The following is an 18,247-nucleotide window of genomic DNA, read 5'->3' on the forward strand; positions in this document are numbered from 1 at the left end:
TTGTTTCACTAAAGAAAAAAAGATTTTTGTGTGAATTAGGTTGAACTCTAATCCATTTATTTTTATTATATAAATATTTAATGGGCTTATCTTGTGATTGCATTCTCTAGTTGGAATTCTCTTGTTGGATTGTGTTTTGGTGGCTGGTTGTATTTATTGAGCCAGAACAGAATGAAACTTCTTGTTTGCAAAGCATTGATAAAGTAGATCAAGAAACGTAAGCAGGAGTTATGTTCTAATTGACCAATGTTTCGCCACTGCAAAGGTATTTTTTAGTGTCTTATTCACGTGGTTTGGGTCTTTGAATGCGAACAACACAATAAATATTAATCTGTGATATTGCATATCTACACTGACATTTGGAAGTGATTTGTTTCTTATAGCACATAAAACTTATTTTTAATCTAATAAACTTTACCCTTACGGACAAGCATGATGTAATGTGCTTCATTTAGCAACTTTTATTATGCAAAGAATTTCATCATCAGTGCAACCATTTACTAGGAAAGAGCTGCTGGCATTGGTCGATCGCCGCTGTCACTCAAATAAGTGTGTGCGTCATTTCCGTTGTCAGGTGGTGCTGTCGCTGTGGAAAGATGCGATCAGCGAAGAGCGGAGGCTTTTCCTTAATTGCTCATTGCAGTAACAGAGGCTAAACAACCCGAAACCAAACCTCTGTGGTCTCTCCTGTTTAAGCGACAAGTTCCGCACATCCACGATAGCGTTTACCTGTAGAAATGTCCATGTTTTAAGAAGACAACGCAGACTTTGCCTGGCGGTTTTGGCTCGAGGTAAGCGAGGTGGTGACTACGTTGCTATCTAGCTTTCTGGCACAGCTAGCCAGCTGTAATATTACCTACTTTGTTTAAATGGCTTCCCGGCTGCCTTTTAGCCTCCAGCTCCGCATTAGCTAACGTCGCTCGCCAACAAGCACATTTAAACTTGTCTGATACGTGGGAGAAAACGCTAAAGCTGTCGCAATCTAGCTAACAGCTGCTCTATGTAGTTTGCACTGAAAGCCCAACTCCTTGTTGTGTTGTGTGCCCCTTTGTGTGGCCGGTGAGCACGAAGCTGTAGTAGCGTATTTAGCCGAGGAATTTGGTCAGCTTTGCTGTCGTATTAGGTTTGTAGGTGCATTAAAGCTTTGTTTTGTTATTGCCCCACATTAATGCACATTGTAAAATAGTGGGTGCAGTCATAATTCTTTGATTAATCACATCAGTCACACGTTTCACACGCCGTGTAGTTCAGTTTAGTCCGTGTTTTAAAACGTTTTAACGGCCAGAAAGTCACTGACGGGGGCAAAATACTTTAGCTTCTGGCTATTTAAGTTATGAGCTGTCTGTGGAGTGAATTTATCCAAGTTGTAAGGCATAACGTCAGCGTTTTACTCTACGACTCGTCTCGTTTACACTGCTCGCTGCCAGAACTGAACAGTGTCCAGACCTTGTGGTCGCAAAATGGCACCAATCAATGTGTGACAGTCTGTGTGCATTTGTAATTATTTTCGGCAAGTCATTTATAGAGTGACCTTGTGTCCACAGCCTTGTTGTGCGGTGAAGGGCGTTATTATTGCAATAATGCAGTGAGTGACTGCAGTTATAGGTAGGACACTGTATGAGCTGACAAAAGTGACATTTCACTCAAGCCGGAGGATTCAAACCTGTATGACCTTCAGATTGCTGTACCTCTTTCCGGACTTTTGTGTTTGATCTATTTGTGGATTCATTGATTTGGATCATACTATCTGGGTGGTGTAATTTTGTATTTCACTTACATGTTTGCTAGCTGCTGGGCTGTCGTTTTGCTTTCTTTGTCCATCATGATAGTACCTTGATTTTGCAGTCAAGCTTTTCTTGCAGAGCCAGACAAGTAGCATAGAGTCTGGGTGGGTGGATCTTGAGACACCTACGTGGTTGTTTTGTTCTGATACTATTTAGGGAGCCCACATTTCTCGTGGGCACTGGCAGCGTGTCTCTCCTCCTTTTGTGTGATATGATTCAGAGGCTGTATCTGTTCTTGTCCTCCCTCTGGTACAGTCAGAGGCAGAGGCAGGCTTGCTTGCCAGATCACTGGCCGTGTAGAAAGGCACAGTAGTGTCAGAAAAGGATAGCTGTGTGCTGTCATCACACTGATGTCATCTAGGTCAGTGTGCATTAGTTGGTTACATTGACCTTTGCTTTTTAGATGTGTCTGAGGTTGGCTTCAGAGCACTGCAGTTGATTTTCAGTTGGTATACAAATAGCCTTGGGTCCATTAGTTGTGTGTTGTGTAGCAGTTTGTATCACTGAGTCAGTTTAGTGTTTGAAGTCCAAGGTGCATGGCTTACCGCTTTTTCTGTGATTATGTGGCTGAAACAAAATTCATGAGTTACAGTGCCTTACATTCTGCAGTTTTTTTCATTATCGAGCAGGATTTCAAGCACTCAACCATCAAGTTAAAAATGTTTGTATCTGGCAGCACTAGAAGTTGTATGTACATTGTTCCGTCTGCCAACCACTTTGGCTGCTGGATGAAAAAATAGTTAATTATTTTCCTGCCCAGGAGTCTCATGAATTGCAGGAGCTGATTATCTATCGCTTTGTGTTCTCTAGAGTAAGATGCTCTCTTACTATTGGCAGCGTGACTTGGTGTCACTCCGGCTTGTGCCATAAATGCTGTCAGAAAACCTCAGCTCATCAGACTCAGTGGGTGATGACTAGTGGAGATGGAGACAGATGGGCGAGAGACATGATGATGACACTGTCTGCTGTCTGGGATCACAAAAAGCCTCATGGAAGTGAGAATTCATACCAGCCCATACTGACTGCCAACTGTCCTGCCTCCTTTCTGCCCAAAAACGCCAACTGGCGAGTGGTGCACGATTAGTTTTAAAACAGGAAGAAGGCCTAATTCATTAAAAAAAATGATTTGGAGTTTGTACCGCATGCATGACTCATTAAATATTCTGAAGTTTTGGTGTTTTTCAGCTTCTGCTCTCAATGTCTAGTTATCAGTTTATGAGGTGCTTTAGATTTTATCAGTCTGACCCCTCCCCCTGTTAGCTAAAATATGCACAGCACAGTTATCAGTGACATTTTTATTTCAGATATGAGACTTTCTTTTGCCTTGCTTCTGGACATTTCTTCTATGAGTTGTTTTTCAGTCTGTATGATGCATATGTCAGAGGCTTGGGGGCATTCTCTTATCGGTGTCATCACCTGGACATTTAAGCGCTTCTGTCCAGTGGAAACTCGGGACGACAGCAGGGTGAATCATTCCTCTCGGTTCAGGGCACTACTTCCCTGTTACGGGAAACAGACGGGGGTTCATCACGTAGGAACTCGGTATCAGTAAACAAAGCATACCTCTTGCTCTGAATTCTGGGAGGTAGATCAGATCTATCGCGGCGGTTAAAGTAGTTTGTGTAATGATGATGTGTCACACTGTGTCACTGGTTCTTCTGGCATGTGAATCTAGTTCCTTATCATAGCGTAAGGGCTTGTTATTTTTTTGTTTCAGCCTTGTTAGAACATGTATGTCCTTATTAGAGGAAGGTCTGCGCAGATAAGCTGGCTGTACAGATTTTGAGATACAGCATGCAGATTAAGAGCGAAAGGATTTTCTGAACCCATGTCCACTGCAGCAGGAAAAGCTAAAGATTAGAGGAGTAAATAAAAATGCATCTGTTTACAGACTCTTGTGCTTGTGCCACACATTTACTTGAAAGTGTTAACCATTTGAATTGCAGATTGTGGCACACTGATGTTGCCTATTGGGGAGATTGAATTTGAGGTGTTGCCCTTGACACCAGCAGTCATTATTCTGAATGGAGCCGTAATGGCCTCACATTCACACTGAAGTGTTAGTAAATGTGAGGGAGGGGTATTTAAAATAGGCTGGGAGGAGCTGCCCTGAATTTTACCTCCTTTCACCTTTGTTCACTAATCACTGTGCTCTTGACCAGCCTGCTAAAGCTTTCAATATAGTCTTTATATAACAATATATATTACTGTTTATAAAACAATTGGATAAGTTACAGATCAGTGATGTTATTTTTTGTCATCCATTGACAGTTTATATCTTGGCCATCACATATATGCCCTTTCCCTTTAACTTGGCTATCTTTATCCCCTGTACTAATCAGATTTATTCCCCCGTAGTGCTCCATTATGTCCAAACGGCGCTCGTCGGAGAGGGGGGCTGGGGAGACATCAGGCAGAGCCAGCAAGTTGCAATGTCCTGGGATATCCGGCAGTAATGCTAAGAGAGCTGGGCCTTTCATCCTTGGTAAGGAAGCTACTGGTGTTTTCACAACCCTTAAAAGTAAGGAAATGTTACCCTGTAAAACATATCTGTGTAGATGAAATTGCATCTAGTGCAGACTGAATACAGGTAACCTGTGAGGGAAAGAAGGGGAAAGGTATTTGTTTGTATGAGTTGTGGGACGTTTCTGTGTGTATGCACACCTGAGACAAGAATGTGAAAAATTTTGCTGATGTCTATGACATTGGCTAGAAAGGTCGGTGTTGGAGCAAGGTTATTTCCTTCCTCTGGAAAATGTATTTCTCTCCCAAATACTGAAACGTATATGCTTTCTGCTCCACAACTCTTCCACTGTTTGCAATATAGAGTGCCAAAGAAAACATTACACTTGGGGTGTTAATGAGCACATGCAGCCTTTAATGAGTTGCAGTGAGAGCACACACTCCAGCGTATAGCCTGCCTTTTGGTCATGCAGCTGTTCTTTTTCTTATCCTTGCAGGGCCTCGCCTGGGCAACTCACCAGTGCCGAGCATAGTGCAATGTCTGGCCAGAAAAGACGGCACCGATGACTTCTATCAGCTCAAAGTAAGTCTGTCAGGATTTTGGTGTTTTGCTTTTACAGAAACACAACGACTTAAACAGATAGTTAAAAAAAAAAAAAAATATATATATATATATCATTCACAACAACGTTGTTATGTCCCAGTAGACTTCTGAACCTTTGACCTTCCTTTGTTGGTGTTCATTTTCTTGCTGCCTGTCAGTCTTGCACACCAACAAAACATCAGCCGAGCCGTCCGTTTACTGGGGCTATCCAGCTTCTGTTAAACAGGGGCTGTAGAACGGGAGAAAGAAAGAGGGCAAAGTAGCACCTCACCTGGAATGTCAACTTTTAACCCCTGTAACCATGTAGTGACCCCTCCACAATACCTGTGACTGCAGTGACTCAGTGTCTATTGTGCAATTTATTTTTAACTTCACACTTGTATCTGAGACCACGTTGGAAAACGGCAGTTGTGCTTAGGCTAACCAACTCCTGACTATAATTTCTGTTACAATTCTACAAAGTTGCAACTTACTGTCATGCCTTCAATCATTAAAATGTTAAGTGTCATGACTGAAGGTTAGCTTATACTAAATAGCTAAATATCTCTTTGTTTTGCTGTCTAATCATTTGTGAGTTTTGGTTTTGTAACCCACCTTTGTTGGCTTCACATGTGTGATTATGATAGATCCTGACACTGGAGGAACGAGTGAACTCTGCTGGGGAGACTCAGGAGGAGAGGCAGGGGAAGATGCTGCTGCACACAGAATACTCCCTCCTTTCTCTGCTGCATAACCAGGATGGGGTGGTCCACCACCATGGCCTCTTTCAGGTAGTTTGTGACCTGCACACATTTGTCAATTAAGTGACACATCTTTTGACAGGTACATAGTTTGTCAGCTAACCAGTGCCATGGCCAAAACCAGTGTCTTATAGGTTATAGTGATTCACTCAGTACTGTGTGGGCAGGCATTCTGCATAATTAAGCTTAATAAATAACTACAGCAACAACACTATGGAGAAATTTCTGTCACTTTCTGTTCAGTTTAGAATATGTTTTCACCATGCAAGTACAAGTAACAGCGTGCTCTTATCAGCTCAGTAATAGTGTGGTAAGCTTGTCATTAGTCCAGCAAGCTGCTTGTACTTTCCTTATCAAGGTTGTTTCAATAGAGCAGTGGGAGTACCATTAAAAGCTATATTTATCTGCAGTCGTTTTCTGCTCCTAGCCCCATCCATTCACAATGAATCCCCCTCCCTCACCTGTCTTCCTGTCTGCCTCCTTTAACTTTGTTATTTTTCCATCTGCCTTCTCTCTCCCTCTCTCCTTCTCTCTCTCCCTCTGTGTTTTCCTTCTTTGTCTCTCTTTCACATCCTGTCTGTTCCAGTTTGCCGGTGTTCTCAGAATAGCAGCATTGAACCATGTACTCTGATTCATTTAGGCCTGCAATATTGATTGGATTATTATAGTGCATCTCCACTGTGAGAGAACCAGTTAATAATGTACTCTTTCAGTGCTGCTGACTGCTTCTAAAAAAAAAAGTACTGACAACCTGATACAGAAATCAATAATCACGAAGTGGTGACTCTGTTTAGGTTGGAGTTGGAAGAAGAGGAATGACCTTTGCTATTCTTCCTCCAACCATAGAGGTCTTTCTTTTTCATATCGGCTACACACTGGCTGTTGATTGACCGTACCCTCCTTAAATCTGTCCTTCTAAGCTGAATGAATCAGCTTGATCAGCCGATATAGTACAGGAATCCCTTCTGTGCATTTGTGGATGCCTCAACTTATATTGATTGAATGCTTGTGGAAAATGCTTCTGAAATACATCAACAGCTCTGTCCACTTACCAAATAAGGATCTTCCCAAAGGTCGTTTCTCTCACACTTCTCTTTGTTATTGCTGTCCAGGATCGAGCCTATGAAATAGTGGAGGACAGGGAGGCGAACAAAGTGCGCAAGATGAAGAAGCGAATCTGCCTTGTGCTGGATTGCCTGTGTGCTCATGACTTCAGCGACAAGACAGCAGATCTAATAAACCTCCAGCATTACGTCATAAAGGAGAAGCGACTGAGTGAGCGCGAGGCAATTGTCATCTTCTATGATGTGGTTCGTGTAGTGGAGGCTCTTCATAAGGTGAGTCTCGAGTGGAATTAGATGGACTAGAACAAGAAAAGCTGCACTTCTTTAATAGGGTCTTTTCTGTTTTAGTCCTCTACAGTGTACATTGAAGAAAATATAACTGCAAAATTTTCAGTTTTAATTAATAAAAAGCATTGATACGACAGTGTTGTTGTCAGTTGGTAGGAGAAATGGTTTTGTTATTGTTTGCACATCCTTTCTGATGTACTCACTTCCCATGCTCGAGTGCCACTCCCTGAAACAAACTAATTGTCATGATACCAGTGATTCACTCAGCGCAACGTGACTAAACTTTTTCCTGTTTATTTTTCTTCTGTGTTTTTTTTTTTTTTTTCTTTCCCGCCTGCAGAAAAACATTGTGCACAGAGACCTCAAGCTGGGAAACATGGTGCTGAACAAACGGTAAGACGATGCTCAGTCATTCATTCAGCCTTGTCAATCAGCTAGCTGGCCAATAACCTCTCCCATTATCCTGGGTCAGTCATTTTAGCCTGCCAGTAAGTCATTCCGCCTCAGCTCATGTGTGTGAGAGCACTCAGTCAGCCCCAGCAGCCTGTATCTTGTGTACATTTGGCTGTAAACTCAAACGGAGGTCAGATTCTTGGGCAAAGAGTGAGATCAGTCTCAGGAACCTAAAGCCCCACTCTGTTGTGCCTGACTGAGTATGTGAGTGTGTGTTGTGAGTAAAGCCTGATGATTCATTCCCAATGGTTGAATTTTTGAAAATAGGCGGCCAGCTGGACTTAATTTTGAACCACTGACAAATGTATTGGTTTGAATCCCAAAAAGCAGCACTTTTTCCTTGACCTGAAGTGCAGACAGTGACAACATCAGAGGACATATCACTTTCTGCAGTTTGAAAGGAAAGGGTCAGTCGTGTCGTCCATGATGAAGCATTCTTGATACTGGTGGAACTGTAGGCTGGCTTGCTAGTCTGTACTAAGGTTCCAAGAATCTTGAGCAGAACAAGCTGAGAAACAAGAGACGGTTTGGTGGAAAAGTTGCAAGAAGGCTTAGTTCAGATGGGCTGTGCAGAATGAAAAACTATTCCACTTTAAACCCTCCAACCACCTCATGTATGGAGTGTATGAAAGATAGTGTGTATTCAAGGGATGAAAACCATTCTTTCTAATGTGAGATACTGCTGTTTTTGACTGTTCATATCGTTTTTAAATACACTTGTCCACATTTAGAAAATATAAGAAATTTTTGCAATAAAAGTAAGCAAGGTAGATTTTGGATAGAAGTGTGCAGGCTTAAAGAATCTGACGATCGTTCCATAAAGCCAGTCGTTTTATTTTGCAAGGTCTGAATGACTAAAGCTGACACATGCACACTCTGTTGCTACGCTCACTTGTACACACTGTCACACCCAAACATTGAGTATGCTTTTATTGCGTGCAAGTGAGCCTAGAGTTGTCTCATAAACAATCAGTAACTTCTTGAGCGTAACATAACATGATCTAAATGTCTGAGTATGTGCATTGCTTTATCTTTTTATCTTTTTTTTTTAACCACACACATATTCTGCTTTTCATGCACAGCACCATAACACCCACTAGCAGCAGCAGCAGTAGTACTAGTAGTGGTGGTGGTGATGAAACAGGAGTGTTTTGACCAGGGGAGGAGGGTGGCTAGGAGAGGAGCAGACGAGCGGAACACTCCGTCCCAGCTGGAGACAAAGGAGAGGCCTGCCAAAGGCCCCATAGCTCAGAGCTGACTCACACTGTAATGCACGTCACACATACACATGCACACACAGTCATCATTTATTTACCCTATACTGTGCTTTTTCTCTCTTTTACACTGCAGTCTCATTCCGGCCTCTCTTGTTTTTCTGATATATTCCCTTTATCACATCATTTATTTATTTTAATCACCTTTCCCTTTTCTATGCATCATACTTCCTTGTTCATGTTTCTTCATCACCTTGCCCTGGATGTGTATGAAAGTACTGTTAGTGTGGGATGAACATGGTTAATTTAGAGGCAAACAGATTCCAAAATTCCCTCTCCACCCATGCTACATGTCATCATCCTGGGAAATGCACCAATGCTATCAAACAGCACAGCAGTTTGTGCTAGAATGATACGATTTCCTCTTGCAGTGCCAGCTGCTATGACAGCAGGATGTCATAAATCAATCTGCAGGGTCATTCACAATGAATGTCAGAGCGTATTGACTTCTTAAATTGTATTGTATTTCTGAGGATCCTTAGCCATATCTGGACATATCCTACATCAAGGTGTTCCTATTTTTTTTAAATGCAGTGAAAATGGAGAAATGGTTCACACTGTAATCATCGATGATTTGTATTTTAAAGAACATGCTATTAGACATGCACCACCCACAATACAGTAAGAGATACCTTAGCATAAAATAGCATTCCAACGTCTGCTATGCTTAAGGCCTTAAAGTCATTGGTTTGTAACAGTTCTGGGAAATGAAATTTGCTGGTGTCTGTAGAAGTTGCCCTCTATGTAACCTTCTTTCTAGTCAGCTGGTGTATTTTCATCAGAATGTTGCGGGAAGGGAAGGAGGGCCAGGGAGAGGGATGTCATGGGGGATGTTTCGGTTTCTGGTTTCCTGACTTACCCAGGGTCACATGACCAGGAAGCAAAGATGGTGTGGTCTCTCTTCAGTCCTGAGGGACCCTTGCCTCATGAGGCTAACATGCAATTTCATTTACCCAATCTCCAGTACAAGAATAGAAGCCTGGGTCGTGATGCACACAGACAAAAGAACAGACTCCTGCATAAAGAAAGCTTTTTTGCTGGGGGTCCTTGAACACCGCACGCTGCTTCTTTGGCCCATCCTCGTGCAGATCACAAGGCGTCTGTATGGAGATAGAGACTTGGATCACAAAAGGCTGTTGAATGGTTTGGATCTCATAGGAAGCTGGAAATTATGTTGAGCGAATGTTCTATGGAGAGGACTAAGATTGAAGCATTTGGTCGAAAATTGAGTATTTAACAGAAATTGGCTCCAGACGCTGTAATGGGAGCAGTGAATGTGTGTGATGGAGCAGGGTGTGAAAGTGAGAGAGAATAGGGGAAGCTGTTGACCTCATGCTTTTCAGAAAGCGGATGTGGGTGAAGAGCATGATCCAGAGAGGACTCGGGCTGTACTGTGTTTGTGCACTCTCGTGCTTTTGAGTGCATTTGTGTGTGTGCATGGTCAGCATGGGAGTGATCGTGTGGGTGCACTTGAAGTTGCGTGTTTGTGTACATATTTAAAATCTTCTTGAGCTTTATATATTCGTTTGCCAACCCATCACCATGCAGGCTGAGTCATCGAGACAATTATCCTAAACCACAGGTTGACTCATATGTTTGTCAAAGTGCAGCTTTTTCATTTTCTCTTTCTCTGCTAAAAGAACACAGTCCATAGTTCCTCTGCTTTAATACAGTTCTGTTTCACATTGTCATAAGCAAACAAAATTTCCCTTGATGACTTAGAGGAAAACCTTCCAATGCAACATAGTGTACACAGTAATAAAATTTATCAAATGTCACTTGTAAAAGCAGGGTGTCTTCTCAGACTTTGAAGCATCAATGTGTCTGGAAGATAGATGCTCACTGCATTAAACTATGATATTGGTACAAAATTTAGTTCATGCAGAGTGTAAGAATTTATACTGGAAAAAACAGGAACATGTAAGATGATAATGCCATCAAGTATTTCAAGAGTACATTTCACATTCAAGCGATTTCTCTTCAGTGAATACTTCCTGCGGGGTGCACAAATGTTTAAAGGCCCCTCACGTCAAAAACAGTCATCTGTAAATTCAGTGCAAGAACATTTAGAAAACATCAGGCTACAAAAGAAGTCTGTACTTACCAACCAATTGTTATCTTAAAATTAGTTCTGTACTTCTGTTTAGGCCTGGATAATAGAACAACAGTGATGTACTGACGAGAGACACACCAATAGCAATGAGAAAATTGGTTCATAGAATATTTGCCAATTGATGAAGACACAGCAAAAACACAGTTCAGTTGCTTGATCAAGCCCCAAACCCGCTTCCTCCCTGACTTTTAAACAGCCCGTTATACCTTGTTAATGAAGCCCCAGCACCAGTGGTCGCTCTTTCCATGGCATCCGTGCAGTTCTGCTAAAGCGTGCTCGTCGTCAGCTTGCTCTTTCCCGGCCCGCAGATCTCCCCTAGCAGAGGCATGTGTTGATCGATTTTTGCCCTTGCAAGATGGGCTTTGCATCCATGACTCTGTGTCCCCCCAACAGATCCATCTAAGCAACGTAGTCCCAGCGTCTTGCTCCTAGGGCTGACAGATTTGATGTCGGGGTGTGCAGAGAGACTGGCACAGGGTCCCCATCTGGTGTCACACTGTTTATCCTAGTCACTCAGAACCTTATCTCAATGCAGTGCAATGGCTTTGCTCTAGTTGCCCTCTGCACCTCCACTTTTTACTTTCTTTCTAAATTTATTATGTATGGAGATGACGTCAATCCTGTATCTTTGCTTTTATTTATATTTGCCACGAGGAATAGTGCAACAAAGAAGCTACAGAATAGAAGACCAAAATGTATGTGTTTATGGCCAACTCCATGTATCATCCCTAATGTAAGGAAATGTTAGATTTCTAATGGTTATGCAAAATGGGAGGCTTCTATTGGCTGTGCATACTCTGCTTTGCATTTGGCTTTTATGAGATACTTATATGTATATTTCTAAGGCCCAATAAACAATAGGATTAGTAAAATAACAAGTTGTGCGATCAAGTTGTCCCTGTTTCTTTTGTTTACTTTGTGTTTTGCCCCAAGTGTGCAGTGCAGTGTTCACATTCTACACTTAAATTTGCTGCACTTGTGTTCATTATTTGATTCGAGACTGAGTTCTGAACCAAACTCAGATGTATAAATTATATATTAAGTGTGTCTGTGTGTATTTGCAGGACTCACAGAATCACCATCACCAACTTCTGCCTGGGAAAGCACCTTGTAAGCGAAGACGACCTGCTGAAAGACCAGAGAGGAAGTCCGGCCTACATTAGCCCCGATGTATTAAGTGGTGAGTGTAAAACATATGTTGTATGCATCTGCTTTTTAAGGAAACTGTATATATGAAAGGTGCTTTTCATACAGTCCAAAAAGTGGTGGGAGGCTTTTTTTTTTTTTTCTGAAAAGCTTCTCTCTGACATTTGGTTGAGGGGAGGGACGATGGATCATCTAGTTTTTGTCACTTTTAGACACCAATTGCAACAATCAGACCTGTTTTTGCTTTGACTAACCATGTGTACACAGGTGTGAAAAACTTCCTCACTGTCTTCGATTTATCATTTCGCACTGTTAGTAGGATTGTGAAGTGTATTAACTGCTAAGGAAATTCAACTGTCCAATGTATTTCCCAAAATGCCAGACCCCCAAAATTCTGCTTTTAAAACCCTTGTTGGTCTGTTTGCAGACAGGATCTTGAGATTCTTTGAATTGCATTGCATAACATTGAGGAGTCAGTCTTGTGTTTGATTTTCCGGTTATTAAGCAACAAGAAGAAGGCTATGTTGCAATCTCGGACTGGTAAAAGCAAGAAATGGCTTTTTTTGGCTTTTGTTTGTGTAATCTCTGTGATGTTGCATTTTCTCAGCTATGGTATGTGAATGCAGAAGAAGCTGCTTTGCTCTTTGTGAAACCTTGTCTGAAAATTAAGCAGAAATCCATTTTTATTGTTCAGCTGTGTAGTGGCCGTTTGTCAAAGTAAATGTGCACACCTGAGCACCACACACACCAGTCGCACTGATGCTCTCTTCCATTCAAGACCTGAGTTCCATCAATTTAATCATTGATTTCCAGAGCAACATTCTTGACAGTGTACAAGCTTGAGAAGAAGAATTTCAAACACAGATCTTTCATGTCCAGCCAGTTGAAAACTGTAGATAAAACCACTGCGTGTATATCAGCATAACGTGACAGGCACACAATTAAACAGAGCTTCAGTGACTCATGCGCTGATGACTCACTAGAGGGAAACTACTCCCATCTACCCCTTCCCCTCCCATCCCCCGCCTCTGTGTGTGTGTGTGTGTCACAAGCTTTACCATAATTGTCTACTGCTGTTGCTGCCGCCTCCCTGACTGTAACAACACTGCCTATGGTCATGCACAGCTATGATGCTCCACCCTCACGAGCTCCAGTTTATGCATTTGATTCATGACCGATTTAGTGTCTCAGTGTTGATATAAAAGCAGCTCTGCCAATTTCAAAGTCAGGAGTGTGCTTGAAATTTCCAGGGAATGTAATAGAATACAGAGTCGTAGCTTGTGTTGATGTTTGCTCACTTCGTTAATCATTAGACTTTAAAGGTAGGAATTGAGTTTGTTAAAGGGTTGGATACTTCAGAGTCATACAGGGCAAAAACTGTCATTGCACTAGATCAATGTATTCTACCGTCCACACATTTGTGAACACTGAGCACAGGTCTTGATTCTTTCTCCGTCCTGTCTCCAGGTCGACCATACCGTGGTAAACCCAGTGACATGTGGGCTCTCGGTGTAGTCCTATTCACCATGCTTTATGGCCAGTTCCCCTTTTATGACAGCATACCTCAAGAGCTCTTCCGCAAGATTAAAGCTGCCGAGTACACCATCCCAGAGTGAGTATTTGTCCTGGTGGACATTAATTTAAAGCAGTGGAATCACGATGCTCTGACTGCATAAGAAATTAAAAGCACACAATTAATTCTGTTGTCAGTCTTTTATAATTCTATAATGCAGAATGGAATCAACTGTAATTAACAGCAAGTTTCCAACAAAATGAGCATGTTGGCGTGCTCTAGCCTGGATCAGAGGCATAATTGTAGCCTCAATAGGGTGTGCAGTCCTTTACTAAAATCTTGTAGAAGTTCCTGAAAAAGGCTTTAACACATTTACTGGCATTTACTAACATTTGCATACTCTGTTTTAACTTGAGGCATAACCTTTCAAAATTGGCTTTATAGATTTGGTACATTTTTGCTAATGAAACTGGCAATTCCTGTCCCCTCCACTTCCTCACAGGGACGGTCGTGTGTCAGAGAACACAGTGTGCCTCATCCGAAAACTGCTGGTGCTGGATCCTCAGCAGAGGCTGACTGCAGGAGAGGTGCTGGAGTCTCTCAGTGCCATCATTGCCTCATGGTAATTGCACCGCCTGCTGGATGTTTGGAAAAACTACATCAGATGTGCTGATTGTCTGGTCTTGGATTGCAGTTTATAGAAGAACTGAGGAATTCTGCTTTGCATTGTTTACTAACTGCACACTCACCATTTCAAATTGTCACGCTCATCATTGGTCATTTGTTAATCATGATGTTGTGTTTACTTAATCACAGGCAGTCTGTGTCATCAATGAGTGGCCCTCTGCAGGTGGTTCCTGATATTGATGATCAGGTCAATCACCCAGAACATCTGCAAGAGGTATGTTTTACTGTTGCAAAGAGTAAATGTGTCTAGGTTACACTGAGCTGATGCTTGATACCTTGCTAAATGCTAACATGTGCAACAAATAAGCTAAGACTAAAATTAATTATGCCAACCTTTATCAAGTAGTAGACATAGTTCACCATCAGTTTACATCATGTTTACTTTTTGACTGCAGTTTTCCTTATGGTACCACAATAACTGCAACACCTTGAACTAATGCTTTCTTTCCCCAGGCCAAAGTAATAGAGGAGTCCTCACAGTACGAGTTTGAGAACTACATGCGCCAGCAGCTGCTGCTGGCTGAAGAGAAGAACACTATCCATGAATCCAAGAGCTTTCTTAGCAAGCGCCAGTTTGGGAGCATCCCACCTGTAAGGCGTCTGGGCCACGACGCCCAGCCTGTCAGCCCGCTAGATGCTGCCATCCTGGCACAACGTTTCCTCCGGAAGTAGTCCCCACTCACACTTATTCCAGCCTCTCTGGCCTCCTCAGGAAGTAAATTTAAAAAAAAACTGTAGAGCCCAGAGAGAGCTGAGGAGGATAAATCCAAAAACTGAACTGGCATACAGAAAGCTCAGCCTGAGCTGGAGTACGGACGGCCTCGTATGTAGGCGGGTTTAGGCAAACTAGGTGGAGCAGACATGAAATGGGCACCAGAAAAACTGCCAACCCGGAACTTCTCTCCCCATGTCTGAATCCTCTCGTAGAATGTGGAAAGGCCTGGAGGAAGATCAGAACCAAAGGTTCCTTGCCCTCAGGTTGCCCACTGACAGATCTCACTGTGCAACTAACCTGATGGCACAGTCACACATGGCGCTAACACAAGGCTCTGCCTGGAGTGTTGAAGAAACTATTAACCCCATATTCCTCCTCCTCCTCCTCTTCCTCTTTTGAATCTCCTTACCGTAACACTTCCTCTGTCAGTTCTGGGCTCCCTGAGCAATACAGGGCCAGATACCATGTAGCAACCCTTCTCTTCCTAGTGGTTAATGGTATGCCTCAAGTCAGATCACTTGATCACAGATGTCACTTCTGTATACCTCCATTCCACCCGCCTCCTCTCACTCCTTCCTTTTCCTCTTTACGGTTTTCCTGTATTGAAAATGATCCTGGTCCTGTCTGTAACTCTGACTTCAAATCAATCTACCTCTCTGTCTCTCTTCTCTGTTGGTAAACCATGTTCACTGTTCTGAGACAAGGGATTGTAACAATTTAGTCTTGATGCCACCAGTGACATAAAGCATTAATGTTTTCTGTCAGAGTGATCATGCTTTGAAACCTTTTCAGTGGTTTCGAAAAATCTGAATAAGCTTTTTTATCATATTTACCTTAATAAGTAGCATTTCATCCCTATATTTGCATTGAAGAGAGAACTGAATATCAAAGTGTGTATACAAGCATCCTTTGATATTTGTGGAGTGCATTGTCTCCTGCTTTTGCTCATCCCTGTGGAAATCTATTTTTAGCATCTAGGCAGCTAGTGTAAGGTACCTGGAAGTCACAATGCCAAGAACTGAATGGGGAAAAACTGTTGGATCCTCCCTGCCAAGGCATATTGATGGTAACGCTTCCTCAGTGCCACTATAGTGAAGATCAGGCACTGTCACGGTTCTATTGCCAAAAATCTTGTCTTAAATTTACTCTTAGCCAAGGAAACTGGTACCCACAGGCTCATTCAGAATCAGATGGCTTCCAGGTATTCCAGCTTCCCTGTTTCTCCTTTTCAAGACAGACCATGGGATAAGTGTTGTACTGTACAATTTCATAGAAAAATGAAAATACAGACTCATGGATTTTAGGTTTTAGTTGCTGGGTTTTCTTGCCATTCTTGATGCATTCGTCCGTTTTATCAAAGTGTTTCTTGAAACCATGGCGAAGCTACTAACCAGTGACTGTTAAGCATCTGTACACTGCGACTTGCCTTTGCTTATTGGTACCTGCTTTAGGCTCTCTACACTTCTTCCTATTTATATTCAAACTGATTGCATGAACATAGGCTCTGGAATATTTTTAAATGTCTTTACTTGTTTGTTTTTCCTTGTAATTTCATGTTGATTTATTTATTCACTTGTGTAGACTTTTCACCCAAACCACTGGGGCTTGTATCACAGACATTGATTGTAGACAGTCTAAAAAAATGTCCTTGAATTTGTCTGAGACTTGGCAGAACTTTTGCTAGTGAAACAGGCCCCAAAACTCTTTGCTCTCTCTCAGCTTTAAGAAGTGTTGTTAACTCCAACAGTGGTTCAACTTTACCCATCTAATTTTAATCCTTTTCAGCCACATTCATGAAATGGTAGCATTTTTTTCTTCTTCTGTGGATTACTAAATCATTTTCTTGCCATTTTGCCACAAACTCTGTGGTCACCTTAAGCTACACTAATAACGAGACTGACTTTTGCATAGTTCTATTTTTTAAAGAAAACTAAATAATACTCGCACGTTATCTTGATTTACGGGAAGGGTTTTGTAGTGTATTTTTTCTGCCATTACCCCCAGTTCCCCACACAAGGCTACACTCTGGTCAGTATGTAAATAATGTAACATCACAAACTGCGCCAGTCATGTTGTATGTAGTTCCACCCAGTGAGATACCAACTCTGTTTCAACACATGTCGACTGACGTGTATTTTAGGCCACGTTGGCCATCAGCCACCACATCTTGATGCTAAAATAATATGTAAAGAGAGCTGCCGGCTTTCTCCCACCTCAATGTGAATTCCATGGGTATACAGCAGTATTGTAGTAGTTTAGGTTGTTCATCAGAAAAGGGTGTTTCCTGAACACCGTAGCCATTGCTGAATGCTGACATTAAGTGATCGTCTATGGAAAGTGTCTGACGCCATCTTCCATGAGACACAACTACAGATTAGTAACTAGAGGTTTAATGTAGATGTTAATATCAGCCCCCCTCCCAATCAAAAAGTGTTTCACTTCCTAGCTAGTGGATTGTACCACATTCGATGTTTGTTTTACGGAGTTGTATTGGTAGACTGCATTGTGGACTGAAAAGCATGGAAATAGTGTGAGGTTAAGCTCTGTAAAACATGTGAGTGTTGCATGATTTTGAACTTGCAAGGTGTGCCAGAACAACTAAAATTTTAATTTTAATTCACCCCTTTGGGTCCTAAAATAGGTACTTCAAAAGTAAGAATTATCTGCCCCGCAACTGGATGAACAGTACAACCTTTGTTAGTTTTCAAAAAGTTGAGTTTTTTTTTTTCACCCTGGTTCTAAAGTTGTCAGTATATAAACTGATATATTGCTGACTGTTTCAACTGGAAACTTGGTATAGGATGTGAAAAGTGGTGTAGTTTAAACCCAATGGGATAATGTGTTGTAAGCTGCTTGGTTGGATATGGGCATCGAAATAGAGAAAATTGCGTAATTGTACAGATGAAAAACACGTTTGTATAAAAAAACATATTTTTGTACTTCATCAGATCTCTACATGCATGTCAGCAATAAACTTTGATATGGAAACATTCAACTTGGTCACGTCTTAAATGAGTTCTTACACTCCCCACTAGGTGGAGCAATTTCTTTGAAAATGTAACTGCCACAGTAAGAGTAGTATATAATGTGGAATCTTACAAGACATAATACTGAGTATTCTTTTACATATTTCTTTACCAGATGTGGGCAATACAACATAGAAAAAAATAATAAATTATTTGTCTATGCCAGTCATCTGTGTGTGCTTTTACATTGTATTACTTTTATGAAGACTAAACAAACTACAAAAACTGACTCTTTGTACGTCTATAGTGCCTCAGCCTTGTGGTGAGTCTAGTTTTGGGCCAGACCAAGGGAGACCTGCTCAGACAGGAAGCCTCCTGCTGACTGGCAGCGCTGCAGTACCCTGTGGGTTTCTCTGCTGAGCTTTCACCTTACGTCG

At 41.8% G+C, this 18,247-nt stretch overlaps 1 protein-coding gene across 1 annotated transcript; it reads left to right on the forward strand.

Annotated features, from left to right (window-relative positions):
* The first annotated feature begins 559 nt into the window (after positions 1-559).
* Positions 560-17,839, forward strand: stk40 (serine/threonine kinase 40). Its single transcript, XM_022189410.2, has 11 exons — positions 560-791; positions 4,143-4,269; positions 4,745-4,830; positions 5,478-5,621; positions 6,704-6,928; positions 7,284-7,336; positions 11,848-11,963; positions 13,397-13,541; positions 13,945-14,064; positions 14,259-14,343; positions 14,583-17,839. Exons 2-11 carry the CDS (start codon positions 4,152-4,154, stop codon positions 14,799-14,801), a joined length of 1,311 nt encoding a protein of 436 aa, XP_022045102.1. The 5' UTR covers positions 560-791; positions 4,143-4,151; the 3' UTR covers positions 14,802-17,839.
* The last annotated feature ends 408 nt before the right edge of the window (positions 17,840-18,247 follow it).

The sequence above is a fragment of the Acanthochromis polyacanthus genome, chromosome 12, assembly GCF_021347895.1.
Source record: "Acanthochromis polyacanthus isolate Apoly-LR-REF ecotype Palm Island chromosome 12, KAUST_Apoly_ChrSc, whole genome shotgun sequence".
NCBI classification, from domain to species: Eukaryota; Metazoa; Chordata; class Actinopteri; family Pomacentridae; genus Acanthochromis; species Acanthochromis polyacanthus.

Bases quoted from the DNA above. Each gene is read 5' to 3' on its own strand.
- stk40 (XM_022189410.2), top strand. From the start codon at position 4,152: ATGTCCAAACGGCGCTCGTCGGAGAGGGGGGCTGGGGAGACATCAGGC. The intron at 7,337-11,847 runs GTAAGACGATGC...GTGTATTTGCAG, and splicing joins AACATGGTGCTGAACAAACG to GACTCACAGAATCACCATCA. The intron at 14,344-14,582 runs GTATGTTTTACT...TTCTTTCCCCAG, and splicing joins ACCCAGAACATCTGCAAGAG to GCCAAAGTAATAGAGGAGTC.